The sequence below is a fragment of the Eutrema salsugineum genome, unplaced genomic scaffold (assembly GCF_000478725.1).
Source record: "Eutrema salsugineum unplaced genomic scaffold, Eutsalg1_0 scaffold_9, whole genome shotgun sequence".
Classification (NCBI taxonomy): domain Eukaryota; kingdom Viridiplantae; phylum Streptophyta; class Magnoliopsida; order Brassicales; family Brassicaceae; genus Eutrema; species Eutrema salsugineum.
The window spans coordinates 2,121,701-2,147,961 of NW_006256342.1; the positions used below are offsets into that span (position 1 = coordinate 2,121,701).

The 26,261-nt window shown below is 35.2% G+C and overlaps 8 protein-coding genes and 1 non-coding gene across 14 annotated transcripts; 4 read left to right on the forward strand and 5 right to left on the reverse strand.

Annotated features, from left to right (window-relative positions):
- Window positions 1-1,038: 1,038 nt before the first annotated feature.
- Window positions 1,039-1,892, forward strand: LOC18008809 (gibberellin-regulated protein 1). Its single transcript, XM_006390214.2, has 3 exons — window positions 1,039-1,195; window positions 1,300-1,339; window positions 1,447-1,892. The coding sequence occupies exons 1-3, from the start codon at window positions 1,121-1,123 to the stop codon at window positions 1,626-1,628; spliced, it is 297 nt and encodes a 98-aa protein (XP_006390276.1). The 5' UTR covers window positions 1,039-1,120; the 3' UTR covers window positions 1,629-1,892.
- Window positions 1,893-2,263: 371 nt separating this feature from the next.
- On the reverse strand, window positions 2,264-2,335 carry TRNAT-CGU. The gene has a single exon. It is a non-coding gene; the product is annotated as a tRNA-Thr (tRNA).
- Window positions 2,336-4,706: 2,371 nt separating this feature from the next.
- Window positions 4,707-9,004, forward strand: LOC18009086. 3 transcript variants are annotated; one of them, XM_006390215.2, is made up of 12 exons: window positions 4,707-4,857; window positions 5,408-5,580; window positions 5,706-5,863; window positions 5,950-6,007; window positions 6,548-6,672; window positions 6,777-7,075; window positions 7,169-7,229; window positions 7,311-7,365; window positions 7,442-7,502; window positions 7,593-7,980; window positions 8,062-8,193; window positions 8,310-9,004. In XM_006390215.2, exons 2-12 carry the CDS (start codon window positions 5,517-5,519, stop codon window positions 8,688-8,690), a joined length of 1,782 nt encoding a protein of 593 aa, XP_006390277.1. In that variant the 5' UTR covers window positions 4,707-4,857; window positions 5,408-5,516; the 3' UTR covers window positions 8,691-9,004. The 3 variants fall into 3 exon arrangements, with proteins under 3 accessions (XP_006390277.1, XP_024008959.1, XP_024008965.1); XM_024153191.1 differs by having other exon boundaries at window positions 4,731-4,857; window positions 5,396-5,580; XM_024153197.1 differs by lacking the exons at window positions 4,707-4,857; window positions 5,408-5,580 and having other exon boundaries at window positions 5,706-5,862; window positions 5,948-6,007.
- Window positions 9,005-9,566: 562 nt separating this feature from the next.
- LOC18008923 (WEB family protein At1g75720) lies at window positions 9,567-10,263 on the forward strand. Its single transcript, XM_024155942.1, has 2 exons — window positions 9,567-9,694; window positions 9,778-10,263. The coding sequence occupies exons 1-2, from the start codon at window positions 9,569-9,571 to the stop codon at window positions 10,246-10,248; spliced, it is 597 nt and encodes a 198-aa protein (XP_024011710.1). The 5' UTR covers window positions 9,567-9,568; the 3' UTR covers window positions 10,249-10,263.
- A 751-nt stretch (window positions 10,264-11,014) lies between these two features.
- LOC18008048 lies at window positions 11,015-11,290 on the reverse strand. Its single transcript, XM_006390217.1, has one exon. The coding sequence runs from the start codon at window positions 11,288-11,290 to the stop codon at window positions 11,015-11,017; it is 276 nt and encodes a 91-aa protein (XP_006390279.1).
- A 3,102-nt stretch (window positions 11,291-14,392) lies between these two features.
- Window positions 14,393-16,836, reverse strand: LOC18008599. Its single transcript, XM_006390218.2, has 3 exons — window positions 16,158-16,836; window positions 15,968-16,065; window positions 14,393-15,127 (listed from the first exon to the last, which is right to left on the reverse strand). Exons 1-3 carry the CDS (start codon window positions 16,748-16,750, stop codon window positions 14,439-14,441), a joined length of 1,380 nt encoding a protein of 459 aa, XP_006390280.1. The 5' UTR covers window positions 16,751-16,836; the 3' UTR covers window positions 14,393-14,438.
- A 3,578-nt stretch (window positions 16,837-20,414) lies between these two features.
- Window positions 20,415-22,528, reverse strand: LOC18008202 (putative HVA22-like protein g). Its single transcript, XM_024156659.1, has 7 exons — window positions 22,368-22,528; window positions 21,609-21,649; window positions 21,411-21,509; window positions 21,254-21,310; window positions 21,106-21,169; window positions 20,821-21,027; window positions 20,415-20,705 (listed from the first exon to the last, which is right to left on the reverse strand). The coding sequence occupies exons 2-7, from the start codon at window positions 21,638-21,640 to the stop codon at window positions 20,631-20,633; spliced, it is 534 nt and encodes a 177-aa protein (XP_024012427.1). The 5' UTR covers window positions 21,641-21,649; window positions 22,368-22,528; the 3' UTR covers window positions 20,415-20,630.
- Window positions 22,529-22,893: 365 nt separating this feature from the next.
- Window positions 22,894-24,294, forward strand: LOC18008121 (protein disulfide-isomerase LQY1, chloroplastic). Its single transcript, XM_006390221.2, has 5 exons — window positions 22,894-23,215; window positions 23,304-23,387; window positions 23,600-23,651; window positions 23,815-23,971; window positions 24,085-24,294. The coding sequence occupies exons 1-5, from the start codon at window positions 23,057-23,059 to the stop codon at window positions 24,104-24,106; spliced, it is 474 nt and encodes a 157-aa protein (XP_006390283.1). The 5' UTR covers window positions 22,894-23,056; the 3' UTR covers window positions 24,107-24,294.
- A 97-nt stretch (window positions 24,295-24,391) lies between these two features.
- On the reverse strand, window positions 24,392-25,922 carry LOC18009216 (L10-interacting MYB domain-containing protein). 4 transcript variants are annotated; one of them, XM_024156566.1, is made up of 3 exons: window positions 25,819-25,920; window positions 25,107-25,456; window positions 24,392-25,010 (listed from the first exon to the last, which is right to left on the reverse strand). In XM_024156566.1, exons 2-3 carry the CDS (start codon window positions 25,437-25,439, stop codon window positions 24,468-24,470), a joined length of 876 nt encoding a protein of 291 aa, XP_024012334.1. In that variant the 5' UTR covers window positions 25,440-25,456; window positions 25,819-25,920; the 3' UTR covers window positions 24,392-24,467. The 4 variants fall into 4 exon arrangements, with proteins under 4 accessions (XP_024012334.1, XP_024012336.1, XP_024012338.1 ...); XM_024156568.1 differs by having other exon boundaries at window positions 25,107-25,468; window positions 25,819-25,916; XM_024156570.1 differs by having other exon boundaries at window positions 24,392-25,004; window positions 25,107-25,922.
- Between the last annotated feature and the right edge of the window lie 339 nt (window positions 25,923-26,261).

Consider the following 26,261-nt stretch of genomic DNA (forward strand, 5'->3'; position numbering starts at 1 on the left):
CCTCAAACAGTTGCAATGGATTCCCAAAACAACGGAGAACAACACAAAATAAAACTTAAAATTAGGCATGGACGTCACCCACGCAAAACCAAAAACACTTTTGGACATTCTAAAATTTATGGTGTTCACTCAATCTATTTGCTATAAGTTAACAAACACAAATTCGATTCAAGTTTGATTGTAAGGGAAACAAAAATGTGTTCCTTTTTTTCCACAGATTATATACATCGTAGAAAGAGCGTACATACTTCAAAACCGGAACGAGTAGTCAGTCCGTGTATACGTCAAGACTTGATCGATATATAATTAACAGTCAAAAAAAAAAACCACGATTACTGTGAAAGTCAAAAGTCAATGTTCAAGTGAAATATATATATTTTTATATCACTTACCAAACCCAAGGGCAACCAATAATAAATTAAGTTTAGCTATATACGTATAAGTCTATACAGTTACACAGTAATTTTTTGGATTTTATAGCAAAATTTCACATAAAATTTCCGAAATTCAAATAATTTTATAATATAAATACGGTGGAGAAAAACTATACCGAATCCATTGATCAAATTAAAACAAGAGACCACACATAATACAACTTCTCTCCCACCATAATATTCTCATCTCCGCGTACGCACAACTTTTATACGCACCAACCGACCCATTTTGAAGGAAATAAAGAAGTAAAGCTATCACAGAATTATACTCCTTTTTTAGTTAAAGCAATCACAAAATTGTACATAAAAAATAAATATAAACAAAATTTTTTTTATTTATTAGACAAATATAATGAAAACATAAGTTATCAAAAAAAATTAATTACAAATTATTTATTTTCGAAGACTATGTTTAGTATAGAGTTATATATTTGTTTCATGATCGAATTCTGAAACTCGGAAGCCAATTTCAATTATTTGTTTCATAAAAAGTGAAAATATTAAGAAATAATTAAACTAAAAAAAGAATAGTCTAGACCAAAAAATGGGGTCGGCTTTCCATCGAAAGAAGGGGCTATAAATAGACGCATCTAAATTCTCATTTACACACAACAACTCAAAACACACAAATTTTTCTTTCATTGAGCTAGCTCTCACATATTTTATATTCATCTCCTTCGAATATTATGGCTTTATCAAAAGCCCTTATTGCTTCCCTTCTCATATCTCTTCTTGTTCTACAACTCGTCCAGGCCGATGTGGTATGTTTGATTTCATCACAAAATCAGTACAACATTGGTTTACATTTTTTTTGTCGTATATATAATTCTCATAAATATTTGATCTTTTTCGAATATTCATTCAGGAAAACTCAAACAAAAAGGATGGTTACGGCAGTAAAATTGGTAATTATATGTACACACATACACATAATGTTCCAAATAAGTTTTATATTAAAAAAAAAAAAACTGACGTTCTAATTAGTAAAATCAATAACGTTTTGTTCTCGTAGATTGTGGAAGTGCGTGTGTAGCACGGTGCAGGCTCTCAAGTAGACCCAACCTTTGTCACAGAGCGTGCGGGACTTGCTGCGCCAGGTGCAACTGTGTGCCACCTGGCACTTACGGAAACTACGACAAGTGCGAGTGCTACGCTAGCCTCACCACCCACGGTGGTCGCCGCAAGTGCCCTTAAGCAAACAAAAAAAAAAAAACTCATGATTTGCTGCGACTATTCGATACGATGTCGTCTTGTTAATTAGTTTTTGTTTGGCATATATAATTGTGGATCGAATAAATCATGAGAGCCGTATGTGTCGTTGTGCGTGTGTGTTCTATTTGTTGTAAGGTTTTTGGTTTTGAATTTCTTTTTTTTTTCGATTCGTGAAATAATCTCTGTTGTATTATTTCAGTTTGTAATAAAAAGTTATGTTGTTTATGAATGATTGGTTATGATGCGCCTTTTTTCTATGATTAGATATCTAAAATCAACTTGATAAGTATTGGACCGGCTGATATATATATATATATATATAGTGGTCTTCTCATAATGGATTTCATTTCATAAACTTGTGGAGACCGAGACCGCAGATCGAATTTTGTAGACGATTTTGTCAGCATCGATATTTATTTGGTAGCCATAGAGTCTGATCGAAATATAGGAAAAAAAATAATCGAAAACATAACTAGCGTTATAGGAATCGATAGTGAAGTTGCCGTAAATCTAGCATGAGTGATATAATACATTGTGAAAAAGAGTGCTTTTTGTAGTAACGCCGCGGGTTTTCTGGTAGATAGAAAACAAAAAAAAAAACAAATTATAATTGGACAAGCCCCCGGCGAGGATCGAACTCGCGGCCTTTCGCTTACGAAGCGAACGCAATACCACTATGCTACGGAGGCATTTGATTTTCAATTTAATTGTAATTTTATTAATTCTTAAAAAATAACAAATAGACTGATGAAAACGAGATGCAGAGTTGGAGGATTTGGAATTTGGGAGAGCTTAATTATCGCATTTACAGTAAACTTCGATTAAACGTTTGGTTCCCCGATGTTAATAGAAAACATTTTCTCTCACCTTCATGAGTAAAAATGAGACAAGACTGACGACAAAATTATAACGAGAGAGCGTGCAACACGTTTTGTGCGCGTTGCGTCTGTGTCACCAAAAAATTACGGACATTACGAAACCAATCCTTGCTACGCCTACACGTGGAGGTCTCTTGGAAGAAATATCAACTTTCAATCATCGGAAGCAAGCGAACAAATCGTTATTTTGGCTTCGTTTTCTCTCCTCTTCTCATCTGATAATCTTCTAAATTAAAGTTCTTTATATGAGCCTTGGTGTATATGATTGGGCTTTCACTCAACTCATAATTATGGGCCCTCTTCCAAAACCGGTCTTTACATTGCACACCCAGAGTCAGGTGTGTTGGTAAATAACTTTTATATTAAAATCTCTGTGACAGTTATCAAATGATTATAAAATTTTAACCAAACCAAAAAAACTAAGTAATCTGAAAATATTTCATAATATTTGTTTGTTTATCGTTGTTTTATGACGGAAATCTTTCAACATATTTCTATCAAACGAGTTTTGATGATGTTTTAAATCATTTGCACCCCAAATATGCAGTTGAAATTTATTTCAGTTTTTCAAGAACACAATTAAAATGTCCAAGTGAACTGATAGTTAATTAATTGGGCAATAAGAAAGTTGGGATTGACTAACAAAAAAATCGAAAAAGTGAAGAATGAAAGTTTTGGGTAGACACAGTAGACAGTTGGGAGAAATCACCTGACTTGTCGAATTCAGAGCGATGACGTGGCGAAATGATAAAATTTGAGAGAAGTAATAATAGCCGTCGATTTGAACATTACCCATACTCTCTCTAGCACTCTCGCACACGCTTCTAGTTTGAGCACTAGGAGTAGGAGGGTCCTGCCGTTTTTTGATTGGACGAGTCATTAAGAAGAGGAGATTAAAAAAAACGCCGGGACATTCTCTCGTATTTATGGAAGACAACCAGACGTTTTAAGTTACGGAGGGACCCTGTTTACGAAGTTGTCATAACTTGTGATACATTGGGTTGGTTATAAATGTTTCCAGAAAAGTAATTAAAAAACTCATTGATACTAGTTTTCTACTCCATCAATCAGTAACAGTGAAGTAGATGATGTGTTTAAAAAAAAATCAAATGTGGCCACACGATCTAGTGTAAGCAACACATATGTACGAGACAATTGTATAAGGTTCCTAACTATTTAGGTGGAATTTCTAATTTTCAGAATAGTTGAATTCTGAGGGAAAGAGGTTGAAAACAAACCTCACGCCTACGACATAAGAAAAAAAGGACTATGCAGACTAACACTATTATATTTTAGTGTGGTTTCGTTTTGGGTCCGAGATTACAAGAATTTTGAAATCTTGCGTAATAGGTCAATTTTCTTACCACATATTATGTTTAGGCAGCACTAGTGTCTATTCGTCAATGATTATCCACCCCCACTAGATGGAAAGTACTGGACAATATATTGAGATCACCATAGATAAAAATCAGTTCTACATACAATTTTACGACCTTCGATTGAATTTTTTTTTGTTTTACGAGTTAAATGGTCGATGTCTTTTATATACTAGTCTTGATATCTTTGCATTTTTATATTTGTAGAATCTTAACCCGATGATTCATTAATTTATCCATCTCTAAATGAATATCACTTTTTGTTTTGAGATCAACGGAATATCACTTCTTCATTTTTTTTAACCTTTTCTGCAATATCACTTTCTTTTGGATTAGTTATAGAGTAATCAGTAAAATCCTTTACATATTAGTAGTGGTCCTTAACATTATTCAGAATGATTTGGACTAATTGAGTAATTGGTGATTTTCTTAAAAAAGAGGGAAAGGGAAATCAAACATTTCGAAGCGACCAAACAAAATTGTATATGTTGATCATAATAATTCATTTTTTTTTTTTTGGTTTCTTTGCATATCCAATCCGATTGGTCGGAAAAAGAAAAAAAAAAAACAAATCCAAAGGGATTCACTAGTACGGATTCAAATCATATCATAGGAAACCCATGCACTAGTACATTTTTTCAGCTCTTAACGCTGACGTGTCTGCCACATCGATCTGCTCATTGATTACGTGGCAAAACACTGAATAATCGGACGCCTATCCTATCTTCTTTATTGCACACCGTTCGATAACAGAGGAAGATTAAACGAAAACAAAGTGAGAGAAAGAGAGAGAGAGTAGTAACTAAAGCGTTTTGTCATTTGTGTGACATTTATAAAAGCGATCGTAGCGACGCGACAGCTTCGGATTATCCGTCTTTTCTTCGGAATGTGGAAACTTTGAGAAAATTTTGTAATCAGAGAGAGACAGTGCTCGATTTTTAAGAGAGACCCACAAAGGTTTTTTTCTCTCGCATCCTCTTTATTTTTTTTTTGAAATTCTGGGTTTTTTTTCTTCCGATGAATCAAAGCTCGAATCAGCGTCTGTGTTTTTCGATAATTTGTACTGTTGGCGATAGAAAAAGACTACCTTTCTTATACGTTTTTTTTTTCTTTCTTCCTTTTGTGTCAGTTACATATCAATGTTTGATTAGATTGAAGAACAGTGACTCCATTAATGCAGTGTTTTTCTTCACTACTATGAAAATTGAAAAATATCCAATTTTTTAGTTACTTTTGTTTTTTCAAAAAAAAAAAATCAACGGGGTTTATCACGGGTTGAATGTACAAATCCTCCTTTAATTCTCCCTTTTTTTTTTTTAACCTCCTTTAAATCTTCCTTTTTTCTCTCTTCTTTCTTTCACGAAGAACCTGATTCTTCGAGACACGAGAAACAATTTTTATTAACTTTCCTCTCTTTTTTTTCTTTCTCTTCTTTAACGTCTTTCTACTTTTCTTTCTTTTTGGTGTTATCTAACCAAAGTGTGAAAACCGCAAGGGATTTTTGCAGAGACATGTGGAAGTGAGATTTTTGTTGGTTTCCTCTGTGTCTTTCTTTTTCACCTCTATTTTTGAGTGGTGAGAAAGGAAGAAGAAGAAGACAGTAATAAATCGGAAAAATGGAAATGGGTCGTCGAGATGTGAGACGTGGAGGAACCAATCGATTTCCCAAGAAACAATCTGGTAAACAATAATCTAAATTTCGAGTTTTAGAAACCAACAAACAAACAAAAATCCAATTTTTATTTTTGTCGTTTTATATTAAAACTCCTCGTCGTTTGCTCTGTTTTCCTATCTCAATGGATTAGGATCTGGGTTTGCTACAAAATCGAAGAAAGGGATGCTGAAGAAACTGGGTTTAGCTGATGAGAAATCGAACCATAAGAAACACGAGATGGTTTACGATTTTCCTGCTTCAGATTTAGAAAACGAGGTCTCTAGGAAGAAATCTAAGCTTCCAAAAAAGGTAAGTTTTTCATCAATACGGAACCAAATTTACTCACAACAACAAATCCCTTAATTATATCTCTCACTTTCTCTCCTCATCATTAGAATTGGAAAGATAGTAATGGTGTGAATCATGCCTCTGTACCACGGAAGCTTCGTTCAGGTGCGTTGTTCGTGACCCAATGAGAAACTTCACTGTACCAAATTTTTTTATAAAGAATAGAATAAAGTCGAATGTTTTTTTAATTTTATGTCGCAAATTTGAGATTTTTTTTTTTTTAATGATAATAGAGCGATCTGCAAGTGTCAGTAAAACTCAGTTTCTGAGTAGTTGGGAAGATTATGGCATTCGGCTTTGAATCTGAAGAGATATTGGATTATTTTTCAAGCAAACTCTTTTGCTTTTTTTCTCACTTTCTTTTTATGGACGCAAGATTCTGCTACTTGTCTTTTATGTTCTTTTACCTTCTTATAAAATCAAAAGAGATCGTCTCATCTCATCGAAACAAGACTATAATATTATTTATGTTCTTTCTTTTCTTTAAAGCTTGTCTTTATCAATTTTGGAACTCTCTTTAATCTTTATCACGTCGTATTTGAATCTGAAATTCCTTTTTTTACACTTTTTTTTTCACTTTTTTTTTCTCATTTGTGAATGCTATCAACTTGTTTAGAAACTGTTTTAGTGCACTTTTAATTGCAGCCATGAAGAAGCGGAATCTTGAATCTGTTTCTAAGCTAACGTCTGCTTCAAAGCGAGTAAACCGGTCCAAAACCGGAAATGAATCTTTCAAGATGGATTTCGTAAAGAAGGAGAATCAAGAAATGGTTGGTTTGAATGATGGCTTCATTTTTTTTTTTTGTAGGATAGATAGTTAAGTAAAATAAAAAACATGAGCTAATGATTTCTTTTAATTTTTTATTTTGGTTAGGAAGCAGAAGCTACTGTTCCTGAATCTATGATGATTTCGAAAGATGAGAAAGAAGTTGCAGAGACGTTATACGGTTTAGCTGGAATGTTTATTGAGACTAGCTCTATTGATAAGAAGACTTGTGATCCTTTGTCTGATGAGAAAGAAACCAGCAAAGTTGACTCAACTTTGGTTGTGGAAGCTGACTTTACAAAAGGCGTATCTCTTGATCTGGAGGTTTCAGTTCTCTCTTCAGCCAAAACTAAGCTGATTGATGATATGCCATTAGAGCAACTTGATAAACAGCGGAGCTCAACAGGGTTTGTGGCGAATTCCCGTGCATAACTTGTCTTTTGGTTTTGTCGGTTTTACTCTGAGTTGATTTTTTTTTTTTTTGCTGTATAATTTTACAGAATGGTTGATTTCATCGATAGACTGAAGCAGAGCGGCTCAGTGAATGTGGCTGATGCACATGTAAGCACACGACAACATTCTAAATCTTACTTTCTTTGGTTAAGTTTCGTTAAGCTAATGGATTCAATTGGAAATTTGTAGGCAAGAGCCATTGAAACAAAGGTAGCAACAAGTGAGACAGACTATAAGAGCAACGGTAAATAAACCGACTTTACAAACTTTGCATCACATATAAACCATTGTCCTAATACTGACTAATGTGCTTATTAAAGGTCTTGCGCTATGGCCTGGCCTATCTTCGACGAGCCAATGTGGTTCCCACGTTCTTTCAAAGTAACTCTAACATTTAAATTGTCTGTTAATTTCATTTTTATGGCTGCTCTGTTTTTTCTCTTATATGTATGTGGATGTTTCTTATATCAGGCCATCTTCTACAAAGCTTCCACCTTGGATGGGTCAAGCAGTTTCTCCTTCCAAAAATGCTTCACTCTTGAATGAACCGTTGAGAGTCCAGCCGAGAAAGTTGAAGAAATGTGCCTCTCACGTTTACATTTCCCGACTCATCAAAGCATTACAGACCAGTAAAAGTAACCAAATCGAGCAAAGATCTTCAGAAATGTTACAACCTTGTGGACTCCCTGATCCGGTGACACCCATTAATGACTTTAAAAGCATGGTTTCTCCATCCCAGAGGTATCAATATCCGCATCCGCTCGATTTACACAAGACACATAATCCAAAACCCGTGCAAGAAGACATGACTCAGCTTGCTCTCGAGCTTTATGGTCCGCACACCTCTTCACAGAAACAGGTAAATATACAACATAATTGTTCTGATTCGGTTAACTCGTTTCCTCTCTGATCCAAATCTCTTTTCCCTTCAAATGAACAGAGCTACAATTTTCTCTCTCTTTCATCTGCTGGAGCAGCACAATCTCATTTCCCAATTCCAAACACATTTCCACAATATCCTATCTCTACAGCTTACAAAAGCCAGCACTCACCTGCAACTTCTAGCCATCAGGTTTTGTTTTTTGCTATGCCCCAAATTATCTCTTCACTGAAGAAAGTTTTGCTTGTAATTAATGGTTTTAGTGACATATCTTACTTCACACATTTTATTTTTTCATTTTGTTGTAGGTGCAGCAGATTTCTCCTTATCTAGCCAGTCGATTCCAAACCGCTTACAACGCAAACCAGCAGCAGCAGCAACAGCTTCAAAAAAGGCTATGGGCTGCTCAGTACAGACCACCAACTAGTGGAAACACCGTGCCGCCATTGTCGAGCCAATACAGTAAACCAAACCTCTCCTTAAACCTGACTAGTGTTCAATCTCTACACGTTGCTTCCTCCCCAAGGTTCAATCTATCTCAACAGCAACATCGTCTCATGGCAATGTCAATGAGCCATCACAATAACAATCCTTCACGGACGGTGATGAACAGGCAAGAGCACCATTTCCCACTTATCTATGAAGATACAAGAACACCATTGCAACTACTCTGCAACGAGCAGTCGTGAAGATGCTTTGCGTTATGGTTAAATTAGTTCTAAGGATGATACAGTTGGTTGAGAAAAAAAACGGAGATCTGTTTCTGTCTTCGGCAGAATTTAAGAAGGTGTGGTTCTCAGGTGATGAAATTCGGGATGAACACATTGTCGGTGAAAGATGATTGAATCCCACTTGTTTGAGAAAACCCTTTAATGTCTTTTTATGTAAATGATCCACGAGTTCTGAAAAGGGGCAAATTTTCTCTAGGACCCTGTTTCTGAAATGATATTCACAGGAGAAAAAAAAATTCTTTAATGTCTTCAAGTATGTTTTAATTGCAAAAGTTGTGTTTCTTGTGCAGCAAGTTATTTCTACAATCTATTATCAATGTTTCTTTTTTGGTCTTACGGTTCCATGTAAAACGACTTTACTTCTTTATGATATACTAAAATTTTAGGAAAGTGGTATGTAATGGTGGGAATATTTCGACTTTTTAGTTTGTTCCATTTTTAACTAAAATCTGGAACATTTTTTCTTTTTTTTTAGCCATGTTTTTTCATGAGGGCTAGACATGAATAATATTAAGAAAAAAAAAAGACAAAACAAAATATATTTATGAAACAATTTTCTCTTTTCTTATGTTAGTTAGCAATAACTCACATATGCAAACTATCAATTTGAATTTAGACAATGACATGACAAATATATCAGTAAAAACCACCATGTATATGTCGAATATACTCCCAAAAACTATAAAAATATACTAAAAAAAAATTGAAAAAGAAGAGTATTCTGACGAAGTGGAGATGAAGAAACTAATATGCTTTGCGTAATATCCCACTCTATTCTAAAGTCACCAAGCTATAAGCAAGCTTATGTATCTCTTAACAGAGAACTAAGCAGCTATATGATTGAGACGATGAGGAGAGCAGAGATCGACACAACGGCGCCGTTTAAAACAGTCAAAGAAGCGGTCGCTTTGTTCGGCGAGAGAGTCTTAGCCAGTCAAGTTTATTCCAACCATCTCAAAGTGGCAAGTCCCATTCTTTCTCAGTCACTATATCTATTTTTATCATTTGATTTCGAGATTGTGGTATAACATTGATCAAGAAACAGATGGAAGGCGAGAAATTGGAAGATCCAGCAAAGGTTGAGATAGAGCTTAAAGAGACAAAACACAATCTCAAAAGGGCAAAAGAAGAAAGCATACAAATGAAAAACTCTTTGTCTTCTCTTAAGGAAGAGCTTGAAAGGACAAAACAAGAACTTCTGAAGCTGAGGGTAGATCCTGAGAAACCCGTAACGAAAATCGATGAGACAGTTTTCAAAACCAAATTCGAAGTGTTGGTTCCTCACGTTGATGATGAACCAATAAGTACTAGTCCAAGCTTGAGATCGATGAGTGAGAAGAGATACGTTACATTTGCAAACCCTACAACGGGCAATAACGGGTCGGTGGTGGATATGTTTCTCGAGAGACACCCTTCGATGAGAAACAAGGAGCAGAAGAAGAAGACGAAGAAGAAGAAGAGTTTGATCCCTTTGTTTATTGGAGGGATTTTCTCAAAGAAAAAGGTTTTGCAGTGAAACAGCTTTGGTTTCTAAAATTTCTTCTCTTCTCTTGTAAGTGTGTGTGTGTGTGTTTTTTTTTAAAAATAATAATGGCACATGTATGAGTCTATGACCTTCGTAAAGTTTTCTTGAATATATTTTGATTTATACTCGTTATATTCGGAAAAAAACTTGATATCTCGAGTAGAATGTTTGTATCGTAATGTCACAATCCGCTCTTCTTTTATTTTTTTTTAAAAACTGAGTTATTAACTATTCGACCATTTTAGTCAATTCATTCTACATGTGGATTGAATTTTAAATTTATGCGAAACATACAAAATTTGGGTAGTAAACTAATTCCAAATCCATTTTTCTATTTTCTTAGTAATTTCAGAACATGCGATAAATCGTTTATCGTCTAGTTTTATTATTTACGACATTTAAAGTGGTCAACCATGACTAAAAATAAAACACAGTAAAAATATATGGATCGTCTAAGTTCCAACCCGAAATAAGTCGTTTAACTACTAGACAACTATAATTTTGTTAATTTATTCAAAAGGATAGTTTGAGAGTGATGAAATGCTAGAAGTTTCAAAAAAAAAAATAAAAAAATAATCATGAAAGATGTGGACATAATTTATAAACTGACATAATATTTATAAACTGACATAATTTTTATAAACTGCCATAATATAAGTGTCTCAAAATCAAAATAACTCAAATAAAATAAAATAAAAGCAAACCCCTCGAATCAAATGTTGATGCAAAAGGATACACGTGAGTTTTGAGATGTCGATTAAACGTAGAAACAAACACGACCGTGGTCGTCTACATGACGAGCTTCATGATCCTCATCACAAGATATAGCCGAAGACTTGTTGAAGAACTCAATGCAATCTGCGATAGCTTCACTGTAGTGTACGTGAGACGAGTAGTATGAACTACTGCACGAGATCTTCGGCGGCTCAAACCCCTCTCCGTTGCCGGAGTTCTTCTTCCGGCGGGAGGAGGTAGGGACAGTGAGATCAATGAGCCTCATGAGAATCTTTCGGAATCTGTGGAAGAGCTTCATGGTGATCCTATCAAACTTATCGTTTATTAATTAACGATGAAGGATCTTGTAAGGGTTTGTGTATATGGAATGGTGAAACACTGAAACTATAGCTCTTACGTATGTAGATGTTTTGATGATTTAATATTACAATAAAGAAGTATTCATTTTTTTTTTCTTAGAAAAGAAATCCCTAAGTAAATTTGTAATGATTCATCAAGGAGGGGAACCAGGAAGAAGAGTGTTTCAATGATTAAAACACCAAAGAATTTCTTGAGATGTGTTTATCCTATGAACAAATGTAGGGCCCATTTTTAACTAGTAGACTCAGAATGTAATTTAATTGTCAGTATGTTTTTAAAAGACTAGAGGTTTCAAGTCTTCAGGAGTAAAACTAGCCATTTTGCTGTTTTAGGTCTTGAGGAGCAAAACTAGTTCCGACATCCAAGCACTGTCACCATTACTACTGAACTAGCATTATTTAAATTTTTGTAAAAAATCTACAAATTATTTCACTTATTCTCAATTTTCGTTAACTTTCCCTAACGCCAATTGTGAATCTCCAATTCAAATGTTTCGTGTAAATGTGACTGCATTTACGAAATATGGTAAATAAAACCCTGGAATATTTATGCGAGTAAAGATAGTACCTTCAACATTCTAAGACAATATCAGTATCTTTTGCTATAAATGTTAATACCACATGGACCTAGCAAGACTGGAGTTTTCTTACGTATTTAAAGCTTCCAATAAACATATAGAAAAAAACGAACCAAGGAACTGATCAACAACGTACGATTAATCATAGGTTCATTTGCCTTATAATTAATGCATAATTAAAGCTGTAATTAGTGATTACATTCGGGAAGAGTTTTGTGGTCCTGCATTTACACTTGACTTTGACCTCGTTATAGGGCACAATCAAATTTGGGACCAGTAAGCAACATTTAGTCATTTAGCTTCAAAAACATTATTCGTAGAACAAAACAAAGAGTTTTTTATTTATTTAAAGTAGGCAATGTACATAGAAAAAGCAGATAATTTAAGGAAATAAATTAAAGAGGAGTCGACATGGACAGAGCATATATATAGAAGAATTAGAGGCTTTTGGTGAAATGATTATTGGATTTAGATCCTTTTTATAATTTAAGGTTTTATGACGGTTATGATTATGTCTTCTGCTTTAATTCTACCTTTAAGTAAAAACTAAACCACCTGGATAACACGTAAACAACTCAATATTTCAATTTCGTCGAAATCTAATTATATCAAAGAATTTTATAAGACTGATTCAATTGGTGTATACATTTATGATTTTAAAGTATATAGCAACAAAAGATTACTAGGTCTAATTCATCGATTCAAGACCTTTGAATCTGAAATCAAGGTTCGTGTAAATAGCACAACAGTTTTCGGCTCAAAGTTTCTCTAAGGTAATTAAGGACCAAGTGTAACAAGCTCCATGTAATAAATATATAAAATGTTACTTGGCTTAAAAGCAATTAAATTCCGCTGCAGCATAACGTCAATTTCATAACTGTTGAGATAATCAAAGACATGATATGCACTCACTGCCGTGATCTCTTCTTCGCATGAGCACAGAATCGCTTCTTTCTTGTTAGAACTCGGCTTGGCTACTGTAATCAAACACCAACTCCAAGGACGATGATGGCCAGATTCCTCTTTGGAGAGCAGCCTTCTTATTTGGGCCATCTTAGTATTTATAAAGCCCATTTTATATTTTATATCTTATCTTTTGAAAATAAGCCAATTTAACTTTTGAAGGCAGACTGTTTAGTTTAGTTTTTATCCTGTCGTTTTAGCTGGTCTATCAATAAGGGTAGAGGATTTGTATTTCAGGATTCAGTTGTTGGAGTAAGCTTGAAAGAAGCTTAAGGAGCAAGCTTCTAGATTCTTCTTTTGAGATAAGTTATATTTCCTAAAAGTGTTAGGATTAGAGAAAAGGAAATTAGGAGTTATCTAATTACCTTATCCCTTTAGGTTTAGGAGTAATCTAAACATCTATATTAGGAGATGCCAATGTGTGGCATAACTTACAAGTTTGAGTTTTGGATCTTTAGGTTTTGAGAGAGTTTCCTAAAGTTTAATAAAAGTGAGTTTTATTAACTTGTTCTTGATCAGTTTTGATATTATCAGTCACTTGACTGTCTATAAATAATTAATGTGCTAAATGTAACAAGTTTTGAAAACTCATTGAGTTTACATCTAATGAAGAGATCCAATGTTATTTTGCTCAAAAATAATCAAAACCGTTGTAGCACAAAGGTTAGTGTCAAAAGGTTGAAATCTGTGTTCAACTGTCGACAGTCCTTTGAAATCCATGTTCGACTTCCAGCAGCAGATTTTTTTTTCTTTTTCAATTTCGCCATTAAAAGGCAGCTTTAGATCCATATTTTTAATAACTTTTTGATTTTAAACCTATGTTCACCACATATTTGTTACAAACACTTGAATAATTAAAAATGGCTCTGATTTTATTTGCAACTTCAAGAAGAATGGAGTGATTACCAAATAAACAATGTAGCAACTTCTGACAACGAGGAAAGTTCCAATGGCTCCCTCTCAGCGTGCAAACGCTTTATTATTTATGGGTTGTTTTTGAACTTATCTGGAAACTACTAAATTAAAATCATGCAATACCCAAAAAAAAAAGATTTCTTTAAATATAAAAACAGCTTTGCCTGGTTATGAAAAACAAATCAGCTTTCCCTAGAAAATAAAATACGAAAAAGAACTCGGGAGAACAAAACAATTTACTGAATACGCATGTGGTAGCAATTATATCACCTCTGCCACTCCCACACTATTTGATGCCCACCCAGTGTGAAAACACCTACAAAAGTTACTGTGGTCAAAATAAAAATTTACCTGTCGAAAAGCCCAAAAACTGAGAGAAAACAAAACGAGAGACAATTACAAATTAACTTCACCTTTAACCATGAAGCATTCTTAACCTAATCATCATATCAACAACAATAATTAGCCTCGCCTCCTAATTACACTAAATTAGTCGATAATACGATGGGATTTATGTGATGCAAGTTAAAATCGGAGATGATGATGATTGAACTAATCTCCCTATGATATTAAAAAAGTTAGAAGTGCTACAAAAAATAAAACATTATTTCTGAAAGTTAACATTACAAATTTAAGATTCTAAAACTTTGTAAATAACCACGAAGCAAGGTAATATAGCTCTCGGGTTATAAACCACCAGCTCCTCCAGATTCGAATAAACGCCGGCGTTGACAGCCACCGAGTCAAACGCACCGCTACTCGAAGAAACTCCAACCGCTAAATTATCCTCCGCCGGAGACTTCTGTTCCGTGGCCGGAGAATCCGCCGGTAAATCGACACGCTTAACTCTCCCAGCGATCACACGGCACACAAGCATCACTCTCCTCGCATCGTCGCTACACCTCAGCAAATCATCTGCTCTTCCACTGCTCGCCGTCGTCCTCACGCCGCCGGTGGCTCCTCCGGCGCCGGATTTTCCTTGAAAGCCGTGACGAATCACGTTGCAGACGCCGCAAGTAGGGAGATTAGAGCAGAGAGAAGAGGAGCCACGAGAGCCGAGAGAGCAAGTGAGAGTGGTGCAGTGAAAACGGAGGAGCTCGTTGCCGTCGGCGGCACAACGAGCGTCTTTTCTGGTTGTTTGAAGTGCACGCGCCTTCACTGCGTCTCGGCAGTCTTCGAACCGTTGGATCGTGCGTTGAGTGTTGTGGACTTTTAATATCCGTTCGATCTTGCAGATCGGACTATCTTTTTTAAGCCAGCTTGACTTGAATATGATCTCCACTATGTTTCGACCCGAATCTTCCGGACCTAACTCCGAAACTGCAAAAGTAATAAAACGACAACGTTTTTGCTCTTAATTCAGGGAAAACAAAGGAAGAAAACAAAATTCTGGAGTTTTAATTCGGTTTGTCAGGTGGGGGTTTTAATTCTGGTACTGACGAGTAGGAAACTGACACGTAATAATATCAGGGGACATTGAATTTAGTTAAGAACTGTGACAGCTGTTCGTTTTTTTAGTACAAATGGTCCCATCGCACCGAAGTGTTTCCAAAGCAAAAATGACAGATATGGACACTGTAGAACATATTTGTTCTCAGATTAATATTCCTCTTCTATTTTGTATTTTTCTTTGAAAATGCGTTATGTGAGTTTCTATTCTATTCTAGTAGCAAACTAGAACATAATGCCAAATCTTGGCTAATTTTATTTGATAGATATTATCACCGACAATAACATTGAGATCTTGATTAAAAATTAGTGTCTACGCTATGAAAAAATGAAAACAAGCTCGCTAATTATTGCTTAGTACATTATGGTAAATCTATCGATAAATCCAAGTGTGTATTCACCAAAAACCATGTGTTAGTGCTAGTTATTCAATCAAAATGCTAAACAAGTAAATCATTCACAAGTCATTATTTTGGACTAAATTAGATCTTAAACAAATTTCAAGGGATATATGCAAAATATAATCTTTCAAGACTTTACTTTACCAAGAAATTTGTGTTTGCAAAATGACACTAGATAAAGAAAATAAGGTCTTCTTAGTACTAGGGTTAACTTTAAAAACGTGACCACACACACCAAATTGTAGCACAATTAAATAATTTGAGCTAAACCCTAAAGTCAAACAACTTTTAACCAAAAACAAAACCTTACCTGCGTGACGAACCGCTTGATGAAGCTCCAAGCTTTCAAGCTTCGGAAAAACTTCTCCACATTGGGAACAAGCACAAACCCTAGGCGAAATCGGATACCTAAAATTCAAAAAAGAAAAAAAAACTGAATTTACAGAAATATAATTACAGCTAATTTTATTTTCTTAGCATTCATTAAGTTTTGTAATTACCTGCTAGGGTCAACGATCATGTGACATTCGTAACATCCGGAGAGTTTCCGGAACTGCATGGCTCTAAACGACGTCGTTGAGGATGACGTGTAACTTCCGCTGCCATTCGATCTCGCTGAGCCAGATATAAGAGACCGAGATGATGAAGAAGAACCGTGTTGACCAGGTTTCCGAGTCAGAAGACGAGTCTCCGAGTCAGCAGGAGTAGCCGAGTTAGCTACGTCTGGAGAGTGGTCGGCTCTATGAACCACGCGAGTGTTTCCGTGTGCCACGTCTCTGAAACTACAGATGGAGCTACACGACGAGCTGAGCTTGGAAGGAGATAAGTGAGTCGTCATGGACGGGCCAGATTGAGAGTTCTTGGATGGATCGTGGACTCTTGACCCTTCGATTTGCTTGCAAGTCAATAGGTTCTTGATTTGGTCCCATGAAGACGGTTGCTTCTGAGGTGCTGGTTTCTTCGGTTTCTGCGGTTTGCGTGGTTTTTGCGGCTGCGTTTGGTCGGTGGGGTTCTCGCGTTTCTTGCGTTTGCTCGGCGGTGGGGTTTGTTTTGGAGGCTCTGCGTTTTCCGGCAAGAAAGTTAGTAAAGCCATTGAAATTGAAAGAGAAGTTCTTGAGAATATGAGAGTTTGTTGTAAGCTTTTTTATTTTGTTTCTTTTTGGTTCTTTAATCATAAGCTTTTTTTTGTAGGTGTTGAAATCGAAGATGGATCCAAGATGGGGTAATAAGGAGGGAAAACTAAGGGAGATTAAAGTGATGTGGGCTCTATCTTTCTTTAATTCTTTAATTTACCGTTTTACTTTCTTACCCTTCCCATTAATTCATTTCGTTTCTTAAATCAGAATAAGATTTTAATACAGAAAAAAGCTTTTTAATTGAAATAGTTATTTACTAGTACTAGACTACATTCAGATATCTTGTTTTGTCAGAGAAAACAAAAAATCTTTCCAATTAATTTTGGCATTTGGTTGCTGCTTTGTTAGTTGAGAAGCAGTAAATTAGTATATATTTTCCCCAAAAGAAAGAACAGTGTATTTTGGATACCAAATTCCTTTTTAGTAACGATGAATTAGTTAGAAGATCTTGATATTAATTATTTCTGGACGAACTTGGTTGGCTTATATATGTGCTTTAACTGCTTCAGATATTAATCTTCCATTACGGGTTGACCTTCTTCAGGGCTGACTTGGTCAACGTTAGTAAAGCTTCAATTGGTCGAATCGCAACAATAAAATGCGACGCAAGTATCTCGACTTTTTAAATATTTTATATTGTTTGAATATTATACTTAAGTTTGTGAATGGGATCTAATTGTCAATAGACGCTACTGTACACTAAAAACCCAAAATTTGCTATCACGAACAGTTTGATAAATCAAAGAAATAAATAAGGTTATGTTTATATATAGATTTTTTGTTTTAAATATCATCTATGTAAGCCATAATAAAGAAATGGTTTAGTACATCAAAAATATATAATCATGCTAAAATAATGTTTTGGATGTATGGTCAAAACAATTGTTTTAACAGATCAAGATTATACGTTAAACACCAGACAAAGTCTTTGGAAACTTCGTATTTGAAACTGTGATTACGGATTCCAAATGTTCTATTTGTCTCGAGTTGAATTTTCAATGTCTTTACTGTCTTAATTGCCTACAAATTAATAACATCTGCTACATTTAATTTTACTTCTTCTATTCTTTGGTATAAATTCACTATCTATATATTTTTTTAAAAATTTGTAATTTGTTCGTTTATGTTAGCAAGATATTGATTTTGGGTTAAACATATAGACGACTTCTTCTCCAAGTAAAAAAGTTAGGGGTGTCAGAAATTAATCTCACTAGCGTAAATAGTATTAAGTTAGTGTAAAAAGTATGGGGCAATTCCTTTATTACTATACTGATTTTCATTAAAAAGTTTAATGCGCCAAAAAAAATATAATAATGTTATATGATGATTGAGAATTTCAGAACATAATGTCTTCATCATGTGAATGAACTCAGCTTGCTTGTTTTATAGTTTGTGGTATTCACATTTAAGCGTATAACACATCAATTTAAGTAATTGTATTAATCATTCATTAACAATCGTCGCAAAAACGGTTTAGGGTTGACCGTTGACGGATGTAAAAATCTAAGGCCTTCACATTCGCCGCAATACTTGGATTTATCACGCAGTCGCTTTGGCCTTCTCACTTGTCGTGTTCCACATTTGTCCCTCTCTTTTGTTTGCACTCTAATAATAATCTTAGTTATAGAAATCATCAGAGATTATTATAAAGTCATTTCGTTTTAATTTTTGTTAACAATTTCATTTTATAATTTATATAGGTTTCGTTTCGACAGAGAAGAAAAAGAAGCGCGAGATCTTGAGAATGTGTTTGTGTTATTAATCAGTTTGAATTTCAAAACCAAGCTCTAAAAGTAAAGTAATTGTGTTACGTACACATAGCATTTAAAATAATTGTTACTCCGGTGACAATGGAATTTATTCGACTGACAGATAATTTAATCCTCCTAAATGTTAAAGAATCTCTGATAAGCACGTGGCTTCTTAAGATTGGTCTTTGGTTAATAAATTTTCCCATTTATAACTTCAAAATTGACATAAGTTTTATATTAGTATTACCCATCTTGTATTGCAGTAAAGAGAACCCTTCCAATTCCCAATTTCTATAATTTCACGTGCTTTTAATATGCATTAAATATATAGCCACGAAACATAGAAGAGTTTTAAAACACCGACAGAGAGAGAGAGAGTGTGTGTGAGCTTCATACACAATATTTTGAATATACAAAATTATGGACATATTTCAAAGAATTTTTCTCAGCTTTTATTTTTCTTAATTTGTAAAATTTAAAATATTTCTGTGACAAAACAAAAGAAGATACTGTATCTCTAGATAAAAAGGGATACAGTAAATAATGTATTCGTTTACGATGTTATAAAGCGCACGTGTGATTTCGGATTTTGAAGGTTTTGGCCAAACAGTTCAAATAAATGTAAAAGAATAGAGACAATTTTTGAACAAAAAAAAAGAGACAATTATGTCCCGCATCTGATGATTCTGATACCGTTTTGTAATTGAATTACATCTCCCACCCAACAAAAATTGAGACATAAACGTACATAATCATATCAACCATTCGAATAATTAAATCCCTCGTCTTAAACCACTTTTATGCAACCCTTATTGTTTTTGTTTTTTAAATAGTTAAATAGTTGTAAGTTGTTAAGTGATTTTTCCTAAAAAAAATATTGCTTATATCTGTTAGACTGATACTGTTTTGCATCACCTTCAAAGGTACTACTATACTCTATTACTCTTATCATGTGTGACATGAAAGCGTCCAATCTATTTTAATACTAAAAAACGCGTAACAACTGCAATGTATTTCTTTTTGCTCACTCGTTCTATAATCAAGTAACCAGTTGAAAATAATATGTGATAAAACAAGCCCGGTTTGGAGTTTACTACCTAAATCCTATAAATTTAATTATTTTTGTTGGTATGCTAATTTAGTTAGAGGGAAAGTCCAGATTGGGGAAATCGAATCATGTTAGCTCAGAGAGAATCAACACAAAGTGGTGAAAAGAGAAGAGGTTCTTCCTGACACTCTTTAGTTTCACACTGGGCTATACAATAAGGATTCATATCAATAAATGCAATTTATTGAGTAGATAGATATACAACAACTATCATTCAAAAAATGGTCCTTAACCTTTATAGTGGATTCATCTATCATTCGTTTACACCCTTCTTCAATTATTGGTATTTCGACTACTCATTACTTTGTGATTTTTATATATTTTTTGGTCTATTATCGGTTAATTTGGTTACTTGTACCTACAATACAATACGAATTACGAAATATCAAATATTGATATGTTTGACTGTTTTCCCACACAATGATGATATGGCACAGCTTGTAAGTTGTAACCGTGTGGTCCTGTTGTTATGTATTATTTTTAGGACCCTTGTTATTTACTTTTATTCACTTTCATTGTTTGTTATATTGCTTTATATAGTGTTTTTATCTTTTCTTTATTTTTTTGACGTCAAATTGTTTTATCTTCTTCTTCTGTTGGTGCAAATTGCAAAGAGTTATATTCACACTGACCAAATTAAATTTCTCTAAATTCTAAAATAAAAAAGATCGACCATGGAGGCATGGGCCGAAAGAGATTGGGCCAACGGTAAACGTCTGGAAAAAGATTTGGGGTTTAGGCCCAAAATGAATCTTCAAATTCAATGAAGGTTCATTCTGTTTCTGTTTCTGTTTCTAAAGTCACACCAGGAAAAGCTACTTTATTATTATTATTTTCCGAAAGCGATTTACATCATGAAACTGAAACCAACCATATAAGATTTTGTTTTATACCAAGCAGTGAGACTAATAAAAGAATGAAAGTTGAATCAACGAAGATGATCTTAGACGAGTTAGCCTTTTACCGTTTCTTCGTATCTCAGTTAGCCGCTTTTTTTGCGTCGTCGTTAACTTTTGCATGGTCAAGTTCAGCTGTTGTTGTCTCCTTCTTTTCCTGTTATTAGATTAATGATAAACAGAGGTAAGTTTTTTTTTTATCACCGTAACTCACTCGCAAGAAACAAGTATTATGCATACAGAAAATGAATGTGGTACCGTATAAATTTTACCTTAGACTGAGGTTTCGGTGTTGATTGTTCTGTTATATACTGTAAGATCTCAAAGAATCGTGTCTGGCCATGGTTGATTGCTTTTTGCATATAAATCATTGCCACATCTCCAGCTCTAGTCTTTAGCTCAACCAAGTTGCGGTCAATTTCATTTTCATGCTTTGAGACATACGGCTTGAAGAAAGAGTCGTAAACATATGTAGTTCCCTGAATTGGTCGACAGAGAGGAAACATAGTTATATACAAGGCCGGTGGAATCAGAAAATGAAAAGATGTATGACTTACTTTGGTATTTGGAAGCCAGAGATAAATGAAGAATGCCAACTTCGCCTCGCTATACATTGGTAACCTTGAAAGAAACCATGAAAGAAAAACAAATAAGAATACAACATATACAGTACTAAGTAAGCACCAAAGATCAATAACAACCTACCATGAAATCAGAGCATCACCAACTCTTTCAAAAACTGTCAAAGCAGCAACAAGAATCCTGCAAGAAGAGTTTAATTTGAGAGGAAGCAAAGATTTAGAAACCTCAAAGGCAGACCGCTCAAGAAAAGAATGCATGAGAAACTCATCATGTTACTTACCAGTATTGGCACCAGAATTGGAGCTGTTGAATCTCAGGTTTGTTCTGTTCGACCGTTTTGAAGCACTCATAAGCAGGATATACATATCCAAACACCATTCTGTCAACAATTTAAAAGGTTCATAAGTTAGTTAGTTTCAACAACTATATATGTGTTAGGAACCCAAAAAGAAGAGATCAGGGTTATTAAGAAGCTTACAAAAGCACTCTTGTCAGAAGCGATCCAATCATTGTGATCACCTGAAAAACATAGAAAAACGAAATTAAGTTCTCAAGTCACAAATCTTTTTTTTTTTTTGTTTGGTTCAAATCTCAAACCACGATTCATATTGTAAAGAAGCGGATGATTTACCCTAAGCAATTTGGTTGATAACTGAAAATGTATTACATTAGGAAAAATATAAGCTCATAGACTTAAAAGCCACCTAGTTATATGTTACATTCACAACCAAATTCCAAATACAACCCGTGAAAGATCTGAATTTATAACAACAAATCAATGATCAATGATCTTACAAGTTACAATCAATGGCAATCCAACTCTAGTGGAGTAGTGGTAAATAGATTGTATATATATAAGATTTCTGCAACAATTGCAGTCAGATATTAATGATACTCATGTCGTTTGACAATCATTCTGCTCTCAACTACAAACAATAACTGAATCACGACAAGTCATTTTAACACAGTAACTATATCATTCACATTCACATTCAAACAATACACAAGGATTGAGCAAACTTTTGGCTAAAAAGTTATTACAATAAGCCATCACGGTCTCCGAAATAAAATCAAAACTAAACTCGAAGATAATCAATAGTAGATAACGAGACCAACAAAAACCGAATATCATAAAACAGGTCCACAGAGATTGAAAACATGGAACTATACGATTGAAGCACAAATCACTGACCAAAACGATCTTCCATAATACGAATACAGAGAAGAAACAACATACCTTATGATACGGTTATATCAAACGGACACGTACTACAGAGAGAAACCGTCGAGGATGCTTTCGAGTTCTCGAATGAATCGCCGGAGAACGAACGAGATAAGAATCCGACAATTACGTTCTCTCGGCGGCGAATGGGAGAGAGAGAGAGAAACAGAGAGAGAGAGAGGGAAAAGGACAAACAAAATTCTGGAGAAAAGCAAAGCAAACGGTATTTCGTATCTGATTGTGACTTGCGAATCCTTTTTTCAAAAATATTTTGTTCTCTACTTGAGAGTTGTAACTTGAAACAGTGCCGGTTTTTTAATTAGTCAATAAACCACGACTTTGAGAGGTTATTGGCCGTTGGATCAGTGTTGGACGGTCACGATCTTCTACTTTTGACCGGGTGTACCGTATCTCTTTGCACCGTTCTCCAATCTCGGTTCAAAATCATCATCATCATTATGGTTTAGGTTTCTGCAACTATAAAAAACCGGATAAGGCGATATAAAAAGATTTAAGAAAAGAGAAAAATCCTTTCTTAAATAGAATAAAGCCACGTGAACAAATCTAAGCCGCAGTGACTAATCTAGTGGCTGAGATCAACCCAAAAACCCAGAAACCATCTCCAATAACCAACCACTGGTTCTTCTTTGTCATCATCTTCGCGCGCTTACGCGGATTCTCTTCACGCACCAACAAAGGCGAAAATGCCAGTATCAGCTCCGTCTCCGCCTCGTCTTCAATCTCCATTCATTCACCGTCCCATCAATTTCACTCCGTCTTCTTCCCGTTTTCTCTCGGCGAGAAACCTCCGGTCGCCGGCAACTTCTTATCCCCGAATCAAAGCAGAAGTCGATACCAACACGGTTCGATCCTGATCGCTAGCTTTTATCTACTTTGCTCTCACTCTTGTGTTTCAAGTGATTATCAGATATTTTGGTTTTTCGTTATTAGGTAGTCGCAATCTCTGTTGGATTAGCGAGCGTCGCATTAGGAATCGGAATCCCTGTGTTCTACGAGACACAAATCGACAATGCCGTGAGTCTTCATATTCCTTTTTCAATGTAAAAGTGATTATATATTCAAATTCATGCCTCTGTTTAGTTAAATCGGTTCTTATTGGAGTTATTTCCAAATTGAGTATCGAAATACCCATAAGCTTAAACAAACCGGAATCTTGAAAGTTACAGCTTCTGAGTTGGTACATTGGTGTGAAATGTAGTTAAACTGTAACGTGTTTATCATCGTAGGCTAAGCGAGAGAATACCCAAGCTTGTTTTCCCTGCAATGGAACCGGAGCTCGTATGTGAATCGATTCTCTCTCTCTCTTTCAAAGTTTTGTTTTTTAAGCATTTTGATGGGAATTTGTGGGAACTGTGTAAGAGCAAACTGTTAATAATAATGTTTAGAGACTATATAAGAACATTATGGTCTGAAGAAAATGTTTTTTTTTTTGGTGGAGCAGAGAAATGTAGATTGTGTGTTGGAAGTGGTAATGTGACCGTAGAGCTTGGTGGGGGAGAGAAGGAAGTGTCGAGCTGCATCAACTGTGATGGTGCTGGTTCCTTAACCTGCACTACTTGTCAAGGCTCTGGTGTTCAACCTCGATACCTTGATCGCAGGTACACGATACTTTTGTCAATCAGATTACCTGAAAGAGACAACCTCTGTTTTTGCACTTTGCAGAGATACTTACACAGCTCTTCTGTTCTTCTTTTTTTTTTCTTCTGCTCAGGGAGTTCAAGGACGATGACTAAATTATCTTGCACTAGAGAACCAGATCCAAGAGTCTCTATTTCTCCCCTCTCACGTTTCTTCATTGTGTGTCTACATTTGTACAATACTGTTTTTTGTTCACCAAACATGTGAGAAACCATGACCTGGATATTGTAACAGTTGAAAGAAAAACAAACGACAGTTCAATCAAATGTTTCTTTTCTTGTAATGAACAAACATGACACAAACATAATGTATCTTCATCTTAAAACTGACACTATCTATTTTCCTCCTGAACTATTTATCATCAGCAACCAAAAAAAATTTATACAAAAGGCCAAATCTATTAGTTTACTTGAAACAACGATTAGCTATATATATATATATTACGATAGCTTGAAATCAACCTAGCTGTGCAACTGAAGGAGAGAGTTTCCTGCACTTAACTTGCAACCAAGTCAAGCGTAACTTGTTAGCTTTAAGGGAAATAAAGGTCTCTCTAAGACCAGGATTCTCAAAAAGGTCTAAAGCTGCAAAGTAGACACCATCATCCACGTTCTCCATCTCGTCAAGCGCATTGATGCAGTTTGTGATACTATATCTGTCATCTGGCGTTTTCAAATCAGCAATCCTTGACCTCATAGAAGTCAACATATCTGACAAAGCACCTCCCATGGTTTCCAGTGCTGCTGTATCAATCTGACTCGGAGCCAAACAAGTCTTTGAATCCGGTTCTCTCTTCCTTTTTCTCTCCGACGAAATTTTGTCCCTTTTGGTAGGAGATGTGAACAAACCTGAGTTCTGATTTGCCATGGATTCTTCTAGTCCCTCAAAGTGACTTGACTGAGCATATTTACCCTCAGCGGAATCATCACCAAATATAGTGCAAAGCTGCTCATAGATAAGGCAGTGATTGACTTTAACCAGTTCACTCCTAGGCTGTACCTGTGACCATAAGTGAACACCAGCATTTTTTTTTTTGGAAGTAAAAAAACGAAACAATTGTTCGACTATCTAAACAAGAAATATATAGAGGCTTACACCGAAATCTTCCCACAAATCAAGACCCAAGATACATCGAGTATCTTCCATAACAAACTCGTTCTGAGCATTAGAAGATCTCAAAGAGTCATAGCGTTGCCTCAGAACAGCCAGATGTTTCCTCAACTGATTGTTGTTGTAGTTGAGTTCCGTCTGCTCGTTGAACTCAGTCCTTATGTTATTCCATGTTTTCCTGTCGAAAACATTGTTCTGCCTGTTTCCTGACTGGATCTGTTTAACAACCAAGTCAGCTAAAACCTTGTCTAGTGTAGGAGTCCATCTCTTTCTTGATGACCGCTCTTGCTTTCCTTGTTGAGTAGCTTCAGTATCCATCACCGTCTGCGATTCAACTACACCGGACACTACAGATTAAGAAGATGACGTAACACCAATCTGCTTTTTGAGCATTTATGAATGAAAATACAATATCTGAAATTTTCTCAGAAGATGCAGATTAGCTTAGTGTGTGTGTGTGTGTGTGTATGATCATCCTTTTCGGTCTGAGCTAGAAATTGAAAAGAGATTCATCGGAATTCTTAGAATTTAGAAACCACGAAACATCAACGCGGAATCGTTTCCTTCCTCATTCAAATTCATTGACAATTACGATTACGCATGATCGGACATTAAACCCACGGAGATTCAGAAGCGATGGAAAAGATAAAAGAAATAAACGGAAGTATGGAACATTAGTAGCTTGTGAAAGATTAACCTAGAGAAATGTAGGAGATGAAATTAGGTTAGGATAAGCCCTCCATGGATCCCGACGGGGGAAACTGGAATCTCTAGGGATTGGAAACAAAATTCGGATTTGGGGATTCTCCGGAGTTGGCGCGTTTCCTCACGAATCGCTTGGGTTGTGGACTGTATTTCAACGGGCCGTAAAAGTCTAGGCCCAATAATTCCATAATCGGTTTGTTTTTATTAATTTGTTTCCCCCTAATAAACTAACATAAGTGGGGTTATTGATTCATTGATTTGGTTTCCCAAACTAGTAAGTCCACTGTTAGAACATATAGTCTAGTTTTTTTGTTGGACGATTCGAGTATAGTTAGTTATTTTCTCTTCTTGCTATTAAGAACTCGTTGCTTCTAATTTTAAACAAGATTTTTATATAAAAAAAATTCTTGAATAAAATGCGATTGAATGTTGTAA